Here is a 10,837-nt window from a genome sequence, read left to right as displayed (position 1 = left end):
ATCTTTTTCTTGTAGGTAAAGCCCTCAAGTGCATTTGTATTTTGTTTTGTTAAGCATGCTTGGTCCTCCCTCCCTGGGGGAAAAGAAAATACTAATTTCAGAGTATTAAAACAATTTCAAGAAATTCATTTTTCCAGTCTCTGAGATTTCACAGTTTAATGTCAAGGAAAGTGTTGGAGAAGGCCAATTTAACATGTCATTGCAGATACAGGGCTATGAAAGACAAGTAACCACATTTCTTTTGATTCTACCAAGAGCCACAGCTATTGTTAAAAAAAAAAAAGAAAGAAAGAAAGAAAGAAAGAAAAAGAAAAAAGAAAAAAAAATATTCTAGCAGCTCAGACAAGGCTCAGGCACGGTTTCTTGTTTTTGTTTTTTATTATTGAGTTTGGTGGTGTTTTTTTTTTTCCAGCAATGTGATGACCTAGTTCTATATATAATCCAACAATAGGCATACCTTTTAAAAGAAACTACATCAATCTTAATTTTCAAGTCACTTGGTATGGCCTTTATTCTCCTGATAATACATAAATTAGACAGCAAACGCTGCGGCTGGAGAGAGCTGTGGGTTAACTGGGGTGGCATGGTCTGATTGTATAAAGCTGTGTGGCTGCATCCTATCAGAGGCACAGAAATAGCTACAAGGAAGCCAAATCAAACCCAGGAGATGTGTCAACACAGTTCTTGGGGCTGTCCTGCATAGCTATGTTCTAAACCTTTGGCAGAATGTTTTCACAACTACAAATTAGTCAGCCCTGAAAGTGAGAATTCACTCAGGTTTTTCCTGTTTTTTTTTTGTTGTTGTTTGTTTGTTTTGTTTTTTGTTTTTTGAGTTCTAATCCCTACTGCAACTTTTCAACTAAATTATGACCTCAAAATTGCAGCATTCCGCCCCCCCCTCACTGAATCTCATTTTCTGTGCAGAAGCTGAATAAAGCCATCTCATTTCTTAAAAACAACATTCCGGTTTGGATGCTGGATTAAAAACTAAACAAGATACTGTGAAAGGGTCAGGGCAAACAGAGGCCAGTTAGTAAAGCCAGGCAGCTAGGAAGTGATTTTTACCCCCAAGAGACTTTGGCATTATCTGGGACTCCTTCTCCGCGGAAGTAGGGTCTGCCTTTGTAAATCTTGACCATCCCTTTGATTTTACACAGTGGAGGGTTTGTTCTACCTTTAAAAGCACATCCTCTCCTTCCACCCCCGCAGCATCCTGAACAAGCGGCTGTTAAAACAAGAGTTTGTTTTCTTACTGGCAATTTAGAGCAGTGGTTCTCAACCTTCTTAATACGGCTCCTCATGCGGTGGTGACCCCCGCCCCCCATCATAAAATTATTTTCATTGCTACTTCATAACTGTAACTTTGCTACTCTTATGAAATCATAATGTAAATACCTGATATACAACCAGGTCCGACCCCTGCAGGGGAGTGGGGGTGTCCCACACACAGGTTGAGAACCAGGGACCAACAGCTTTTTCCAGTCCTGACGGTGAATTTAGCAACCTAACCAAAACATAAAAGGTCCAGACTCACCCCAGAGCACTAAAAAGGGAAGATTTGATTTCACTGACTGGTATTATTTTCAGTACGAAAAAAAAAATGTTATGACTCCTCCTGGTTCTTCAAAATATTTACAAATTATTTTCAGAGTGCGTCTACTGCAAAGTACAAGGCTAAGAAAACGTAGTCCAGGCTAAGTATGCGGAGCTCTGCGTGAAGGCGCGGGGAGGGGGGGGGGGGAAGAGGTTGGCGGGGGGAGGGGGTTGCGATCCTGAACAGCGGTAAGGATACCGTCAAGTAGAGCGGCGCATCCCTTACATTTTATAATGGAAACATGTGTGCATTAACACTCAGTCAAAATGACTGGTACTAGGATGTAATTTCAGGGGTCTGCCACTCTACTACCCGCCCCAGCTCCAGAAGGACTCAGTAAACTTTCCTACACAGATGCTACAGGCTCCCCCAACCCCCCAAGGAGATTCAGTTTACCACAATGTCACCAGCCCATCGGTAGTGCCTCCGAGTGGGTAGTATTTAAATATTTTGAAATCCAATGTCATTTTTACTGATTTCTTTTTAGAAAAGCATGATCTTGACTGTCAGATTTTCATAATTATACATTCGGACCCATTAGCTTTTAAAAAGAAAAGAAAAGAAAACCTTCGGCACATTCTACACATTTAAGAAAGAGACCTTAAAAAGTGAAAGTATTATCAGAATTTAATTTCAACTTCTTCAAATACAATGAAAGAGTTGACTTTCTGAGAGTGCTCTAGGGATGATGAGCTGATTTTTTTTAATGTTTGCCCCTCCACGCATCCTTTTTCTTTTTCTTTTCTGAGATTAGGGATTACTAGGAAACAGGCTTCTGAAAATAAAGTTCCATTTTGGTGGGGGAGGGGGTTGGCCTACATTCAGAAATGTCTTAGAATAGGCATAAAAAAACTAATAAATAATCATAAACCAAAATACATTAAAATAAAATTACAGTACATAAATTGCTCCTACAAGGTCCATTGTGTTAGATGATCCTTCCAAAGGTTCATAAATAAAGTCATCTTGACTCAAAATCGCTTCCTGCACTGTGATGAAGATTATGCAGAAAACTAAGGAACTGCAATGCAAGTTATCAGTCGGGTGATGTCCGAACTACTTCATCTGGCACGGGCTGGGGAGACTGCTGTTTTTGATCCAAGTGAACACAATAGCAATGCACTCGCGTCCCACTTCCCGAAGTCCTCAAAACCTGGAAAGAAATGACACGGAATGAAATGTGTGGCTCGGAAGTCAAGACCCAGTTCCCTCCCGGCCAGTCCAAGGGATAGAGTGCCCAGAGAGACACCAGGTCACAACCTTGGTGCGGAGGTACACGATTAGCATGTTCGGCTCAGAACAAGGGCGATCCCGGTGGTGGGAAGAGGCTCTATGTACCGTTCCCCGCTCCCTGGCCGAATTCCTGTCCTTCCCTCCTCGCCCGGCCTCTACTAGGTCCAGCTTACCCATCTTCCTGCCACCTCTCCAGAAACTTGAAAGGGCTTTTCATTTTGCCTCGAGAGCAGAACCCGTCAACAAGCTTTCTACTCTCCCCAGCTACCATGCTGACACGTTTCTCTAGGTTTCCCAAGTCGCCAGGACTTTACCTTGAGTGGCCCGGGTGCCGCCCTCTTCAGGCGGAGTTGGAGGTGCTGCGGAGAAGCCGGTGGCCGTGCGGCTGAGAGTGAGGAGGCTGGTGGTGCGCGTGCTGGAATTGGTGTGGATGAGGGTGAGGGTGCGGGTGCTGGTGCGGGTGGGGGTGAGGATGAGAATGCGGATGCGGGTAGGAGTGGAGCTGTTGGGGTTGGGGTTGAGGTTGGGGCTGGGGCTGGGGTTGGGGTTGGGGCTGAGGTTGGGGCTGGGGCTGGATCTGCGGTTGGGGCTGGATCTGCTGCGTCTGCGGAGGCTGCTGCTGGACCAGGTGCTGCTGCTTCTGCCTGGTAGACTTGACCGCCAGTATGGCCTGACGATTTTTGTACTGCACCATCTGCAACGTGATCTCCGCGTTCCAGCCCTGGTCCTGGGGGCACCGAAAGTCGATCTCTTTGCCCTCCGCCATCACCACAGTGAAGTACATATACTTGCCCTTGCGCTCCACGCAGTCTACAGTCTTCATATTGGAAAAGTGCAATTCCTTGAGCTTGACTGGTGGCTCAAGGCTGGCGACGTTGGGGCCACTAGGTTGGGACTGTTCGGCTGTCCCCTGACCGGGCTGTTGCTGTTGCTGTTGTTGCAGCTGCTTGGGCGGTATGAGCAGTAGCCCTTCCTCGGTGAGGATGCAGCACTTTTTCTTCCAGAGCTGCAGCAGCCCGTCACTACGCTTTTCCAGCACTCCTTCCTTCAGCGCCTTGCAGCCGCTGCTCTCCAGCATCCTTTCGGCATAAGGGGTGCTGCTGCTCCGCTCGGCCTTCGGATTTTCAGACGCCCGGGTTGGGGGCAGCAGTAGCAGCCGAGAGCTGTCCTCGCCCCAGCGGCTTCCGCGGCCGCCCGCCCGGAGCGCGCAGAGGAGGCTGACTCGCAGGAGACAGAGTGGTGGCGGTGGCGGTGGCGGTGGCTCGGGGTCCCGGCAGAGAGACAGCCGCGTCCTGAAGCGCCACAAGATCCCGGTGCCAGGAGCAGGCTGCTCTTTGCCGTCCTCCCTCGAGCGCTCACTGAAGGGCACTGGCCGGGCCCCGTCGCGGAGCTTTTCAATGGGCCACCCTCCCCGCCCCCGAGTGACACCCAGCGGAAAAGGCGGCTCCTGGCGCCCGCGCCGCGGGGGAAAACCCAGCTCGGAGAGGCGCTCGGCTGCCGGCGCACGCCTCATTAACTTGGGGCCTTCCCAGAGCCCGCCGCGGACACGCCCCCGCCGCTGGCTCCGCCCCCGCCGCCCACGGCCTCCCACGCAGCCTGGGAGCTGGGCTCCGGAAACTCCTGGCGGCTCCACGCGGTCGCCGAGGTCGCCGCGGCTGCTGGGCGACGAATGCCGACGCCCAGAGGGCACCGAAAGGCCATCCCCACGGTCCCGCCCTTCCCTGGCGGGTGGGCTCTCTGCTGCGGGGGAGCGGGCGGGTAGCGGATCCCCAAACGTCTGGCGAGCCAGCTCAAGGGTTAGCGCGGAGCAGGGGGTCCACACTTAAAGCTCAGGTGGAGCACCGGGTGACTCTTCCATGCCTATGTAAACATCTCGGGGGACAAAGCCCAAGGGTGCTTCGTATTTTTTTTTGTTCAGTCAATAGTTCCGGGAGAAAATTAGATAAGGCTTTTAAAAACAAAAAGGCTACAGGTTCGATGTAGAGGTAGGGAAAGAAGTGTGGTCTCCTCTTTTTCCACCACAGGGCACAGGCTAGACGCACCCGGCCCCTGAGTGCGTTGTGTGTGTTGCTTGCATATATGTAAACGCAACTCATAGGTCACCGGGTCCCTGGAATTGGTGAGGCGCCATGTGTGTTCGAGGAATTGAACCAGGGCTCTCTCAAGAGCTGTTCTTAACTGCTGAACCACCCATCCGCCTAGCCCTCGGGTTTCCTTCAACAGACCGTCCAGTCTAATGAGTAGCAGGGTAGTTAGTTGTCCGACATGGACACACACACCCTGCTGGAATCTGACTTTGGGAAGGCCCTGCTCTCATTCCTGCGTTTAAACTTTTCAGAGACGCTGCTTCCTGGTAGGTAGAATTCTAGCCTCCAGTTTGGCAAAGGAACCCCAAGCCTACTTTTATCATAGAGGTCAGTTGGTTAGACAGAACTGCTACTACTGTGCAAGGAGGAGGCAATCTAAGCGGAAAGAGGAGGAACTGCTCAAATTCCTTGTGTACCATGCTTAAAAAAAAAAAAAATCCCATAATCTGAAAGCTGACACAGATGTCTTTTTAAAAACAGGAGTCTAGAACTTTCATCCAAAGCACAATGCCTGAGCAAATGAGCCAGTCCCAAATTAATTGGGTCATAAAATTTGGCTGCATTTCAGGGTATTTCGATTCTTCCTCACCCCCAAAAGAACCGTGTAGAGAGTTCAAAAGTGGTGGCACATGCCTTTAAGCCCAGCACTTGGAAGGCAGAGGCAAGCAGATCTGTGAGTTTGAGGTCGGCCTGGTCTATAGAGTCCAGGACACCGTCTGTGGTGGGGGAAGAAAGCTAACGTACTCTGGTGGTTGGTGGCACATGCCTTTTATTCCAGAGACAGGTGGATCTGAGTTTAAGCCGAGACTTCAAGGACAGCCGTGGCTATACAGAAAAACCCCGTCTCGAAAAACCAAAAATTTCTAGTGTGATTACACATGAACAGTATCTTGGTGCATATCTACAAGTAGATTTGTAATTCTGATTACTAAACATCCCAAGTTTCTTTTCTCTGCTTTCGTAGAGCATGTGAGCATTGCAGTTTCTACAGTACCAGACGTCCATTTATTATTATTATTTTTTTTAGCATTCTCTTGTTAGCTGGAAAAGACACTTCAAAATTTCAAAGTTGATATGGACAAACAAACCAAACTGTTGGAACTGTTAACTCATTATACCAGAAAGGGACATTGACACTATTTTCTTAAAATGTTTACAAATGCCCAGCTAGATGTCAAATGTGCCCATTTAATTCTGGCTAGAGATTTAAAGTTTCCGCTATTTCCCTTTGGCTTTTTCACAATTTGTATTTTTGTAGTAAGCTAGTAAGATGCAGATTGAAACTTTGCTCCCAATTAATTTCAACAGCCACCAACCTCACTGACCTGGTTATATTGCTTTGTTTAAACAAACAAACAAACAAACGTAAAACTCTTTAAGATATTGTGATTAAGATACTGTGCAGGAGATTACCATAAAGAATGCTTCACTTGGACTGAATAGATGCCTCAGAGATGAAGAGCACTGGCTGCTGCTCTTCCAAAGGTTCTGGGTTCGATTCCAAGCAACCACATGGTGGCTCACCACTAGAATGAGATCTGGCGCCCTCTTCTGGCCTGCTGGCTCACATGCAGGCAGAATACTGTATACATATAATTTTTAAAAAATTCACTTTATATAATTAACGGTTCAGTTTCTCTGTAGGAATTATTTCCCATCTGTCTAGTACATGCAAGGACTCACTGCTGAAGACTAAAACCGACTGCTAAAGCACACTCCTTTGGTATTAAGAGTTGAGGTTCTAAGTCACAGAAAGCAGGATTTTTACTTGTAAAAGCTCTAGTTCCAATGGAGGGACAGTTAAATATACAAAATGACTTCTTCGATGGGCTTGTGGCCCAGTAGCTCTTATCAAGAGCCCTGAGCTTTAGGGCTGCATTTCAGTCAAAATGTCTGTGGACACTCCCACTAAGGACTCCATCTAAATGGCAGTCACAGTTCCAGGGACGTAAACACCACAGCATCAGCACCCTGCACATGGTGTAGACGTCATCAGGTCTGCTCAAATGTGCACGCAGTTAACCTCAGCTCAGAGGCATGGTGTGGGCTATGGACTGGCTCTGTGCACAAGCTGCGTTCTGCCATAAACCCAGGCCTCGCTTTCCAGTTTCCTTTGTATGACCCACTTAATCATGTGGGTCGGGAAGATTGTAAATTGCCTTGCACCAATCTCTCCCCTGTTGATAGCTACCACATTTGGCTAGACTTTATTCAAACTATCTCTGGAGCTTATATCCAACCACATGGGTTACCAAAAAGGCTGCGATCTCCCCAGTTTTACTGGTCTTTAGTTTTCATAGTTTAACTTTATCCTTACCAACTTCTCAGTGTAGCCTCAATGTCCACTCACCATCTGCTAACCAACCATTTCCTTAACTTTTCCAGCATGGTGGTGAAATGTATCATGCCCACTGCTTATTTCTCTTCCTTATAGGCATGGCGCTTCACACCTTCAACAGCAGGATTGCTGGAGACCGTCTCTAAAGTACAGGGTGCCACACCACTGAAGTGCACTTGGTCTGCCTTTCAAATGAGCCGTACCATTGCTAAGCCTGACATCCATATAAACTGAACCCCACAGGTCTTCTGAGTAATACTGTGAGGCATTTACATACCAGCATCCCAGTGCCTGCAAGAGTAACGAAAATGTTAAAGAGCCACTAACAAGGACTGATAAAATGGCTCAGAGGTTAAGGGTGCTGGCCTTGCAGGTGAAATCTTAGCACCCTGAAGGCTATGGCAGGAAGATGGCATGAGACCAGCCTGGGCTATAGTGAGACCCTATCTCAAAGGAAAGAAAACTAAAAACTTACACCACGAAAATGTCAGGTAATTGTCAGTTTTAAAACACAAAATAATCCTACATTCAGAAAGCATAAGATTCCTCAGCCATTCCTTAGTTTTCTGAGGGGAAAAAAAGCCTCTCAATTCTTATTTTCTAACTTCTAAAAGCTATCGTCAAGTTTCAATACACTTCTCAGGTCTACAGTTTTTACAGTACTGATGAATGGATGCCTCCTAGTGACCAGTTTGTGTAGCACACACAAACACCTCCTCAGGATAAGGGAGGCCAGATGTTGGGCTGAGGTTTTAATGTCACCTTATAGCAGCTACATAGGTGAAGGCCCAGCATTGCTCTCCGGCACCACCCACCCTCCCACCCTTCTGTATATGGGACCAACTGTCTTTCCCCTCCGTGTTCTGTTGCTGGACCCAGCGCCTGGGGCCTAGGACCACTGGGCAAGCACTCTAGCAGGGAGCTAACATTTCCCTAACAGCCCAACACCTCCCCACCAAATCTTATTTCCTATCAAATTCTGACCAGAACCAAGTATGGTAGCTCATGCCTTTAATTCTAGCATTACTACAGAAGAGAAGACAGCCGGACCTGTGAGTTGAGCAACCTGGTCTATACAGTGAGTTGCAGGCCAGAACTTTCTAAATAAAAATAAAAGCAGTGGGTAAGTTTTATTTCACTAAGCACCCAAGTAACTGTAAGCCTTCAATCTTCAATCTAAATGGCAGCAGCTGTAGCCGTCATTGTAAACTCTATTCATACTCTAATTCTGCTCTAAATAGCAAGTATATATTCCCCTGTCAACAACCAGCCTTGCATTAATGCTGGAAGCACCAAATACAAAGGCACTTCAGAAGATAGCCTCAAAGGCCAAACTAGGTCAATGTCACACTGAGAACAGGAGTGAAATTGGCTTCATTTTCCTTCTATCTTCTCTGGATACTAATAAAAATGAAAAGCTTTCACCAGGGTCGTGGCTTCAGTGACATTCCCTAGACTATACGCATGTAGGCATCTGTTACCTAACAAGACTCGGCCTTCGGAAAACTTTAAAAGCCACCTAAATTCTAGAATTACCTTCCAAAGTATGTTCAAAGGAAAACAAGTGAACATGTCTGCTTGTGTTTTTATTTTTTTGAGACAGGGTTTCTCTGTGTAGTCTTGGCTGTCGTGGACTCCCTTTGTAGACCAGGCTGCCCTGGAACTCACCTCAATCACCTGCCTCTGCCTCCCGAGTGCTGAGATTAAAGGCGTGCATCTCCACGCCCAGCTTGTGTTGAGTTTATGGCTGCATAACATCAGGTTCCAGATGTACCTTAATACTGATCAAAGTATTGACTCTACATGACAACTGGGGTGTGCCCTCCAAAGACAAGGTTTAACCATGTCATCCACATGGCCATTAAATTATGGGTCGCATGGCTTTGATAAAAGTGTATCTTTCCTACTCCACAATATTCTAACAGAGGAACTAAACTTAAAACAATGTCCCAAGAAATGCCACTTATGAGGGGAGGGGAATCAGCATACAGCCTTTGTCATGTAGCACTTTCCATAAAACAAAATAAAACAAAAAACAAACAAAACAACAACAAACCCAAGAAAAAGCTTACCTACCACCTAGACTGGTTTTCTTTTTTAAAGGCTAATTTTTGTTTTGTTTGTGAGGTGTCTATATGCCTGGTGCCTGAAGCCCAGAAGAGGGTGCTAAATCTCCATTGAACAGGAGTTCTAAAAGCCACAGTATAGGTGCTGGGAAGTGAACCCAGGTCCTCTGCAAGAACACAAGTGCTCTTAACCACTGAACTGAGCCATTCTTCCTGACTCAGGCTACATTTCTAAATAGGACTTATTTTCCACTTTAAGAAATAAAGAATAATACTCCCATTACCTTTTTTCTTTTTTGGGAGGCATGGGCACGCGGATCACCAGCCTGGTCTACAAAAAGAGTCCAGGACAGACAAAGTTACAGAGAAACCCTGTCTTGAAAAACAAACAAAACATAGCCAGGCGTGGTGGAGCACGCCTTTAATCCCAGCACTTGGGAGGCAGAGGCAGGCGGATCTCTGTGAGTTCGAGGCCAGCCTGGTCTACAAAGTGAGTCCAGGACAGCCAAGATAACACAGAGAAACCCTGTCTTGAAAAACCAAAATAAGTAAATAAATAAATAATAAATAAAATTGAGTTTACTATTATCAAGGATATATACAATGCAGATTATATTGGTTAGAACTCTTTGTTTTCCAAAGTCCCTATACATTATGTATCTTAACTCTGTGTTCTGTAAACCAAAAATAAAATTAGGTTTAATTTAATGCCAAAATGAAGCCTAAAAATCTCAGTATACTAACCAATAAAAATGGACTATGGTCTTCAACCAAGCCCAAAATCACAACAAATATTTCATACTTGTGCATAGCAAGATACAGCTGTCTTGCCAGTAATTTAACAGGAAAAACCTGTAACTCTGACAAAGCCATAAATTATGTCTTCCAAGCAGTAACATAAAGAAGCAAAATAAGTAAGTAAGTAAATAAATAAATAAAATGTCTAGCAAAGTGGGGGCTGGAGAGACGGCTCAGGGGTTAAGAGCACTGGCTACCCCTCCAAGTCTTGAGTCCAATTCCCAGCCGCCACATGGTGGCTCACAACCATCTATGAGATCTGCTGCCCTCTTCTGGCATGCAGGCAGAACATACAAGCAAAACTGTATATGTAATAAATACATCTTTAAAAAAATCTATCAAAGACATGTCTTTCATACGTGTGAATGAGCTCAAAAGAGGTAGAATCCTATTCTTCTGTTGCCAACTCACCATTGCCAAAACAATGAAGACATCTTCATATAGACATTATATAAAATATATGTGTGTATGTATGTGCACATACACACACATAGGTATAATATCACCCTGCACCTTTCAGATATTCAAAGCAAACTAACAACCAATCAAGGGAAACTAACTTTGTTCACCTACCAGATCTGAAAGACCCTGGGTCTTCAATAATCTTACAACTATACAGTGCTTCCATCGTTTCTTGACAGCACATGGGTGGGTTAATTTAACATTGAGAGTGTTAAGACCAGAATTGTTAAAAAAAAAAAAAAAAGAAAGAAAAGAAAAG

At 45.6% G+C, this 10,837-nt stretch overlaps 1 protein-coding gene across 1 annotated transcript; it reads right to left on the bottom strand.

Annotated features, from left to right (window-relative positions):
- Positions 1-2,203: 2,203 nt before the first annotated feature.
- Positions 2,204-4,355, bottom strand: PHLDA1 (pleckstrin homology like domain family A member 1). The gene is made up of 2 exons (XM_084794131.1): positions 3,142-4,355; positions 2,204-2,747 (listed from the first exon to the last, which is right to left on the bottom strand). Exon 1 carries the CDS (start codon positions 4,338-4,340, stop codon positions 3,168-3,170), a length of 1,173 nt encoding a protein of 390 aa, XP_084650257.1. The 5' UTR covers positions 4,341-4,355; the 3' UTR covers positions 2,204-2,747; positions 3,142-3,167.
- Positions 4,356-10,837: the final 6,482 nt, after the last annotated feature.

Source organism: Acomys minous (assembly GCF_964271855.1).
Source record: "Acomys minous genome assembly, chromosome: 9".
In the NCBI taxonomy this organism is placed as follows: domain Eukaryota; kingdom Metazoa; phylum Chordata; class Mammalia; order Rodentia; family Muridae; genus Acomys; species Acomys minous.
Note: the sequence above shows the minus strand (reverse complement) of the source record. Positions and strands in the feature narration are given on the sequence as shown.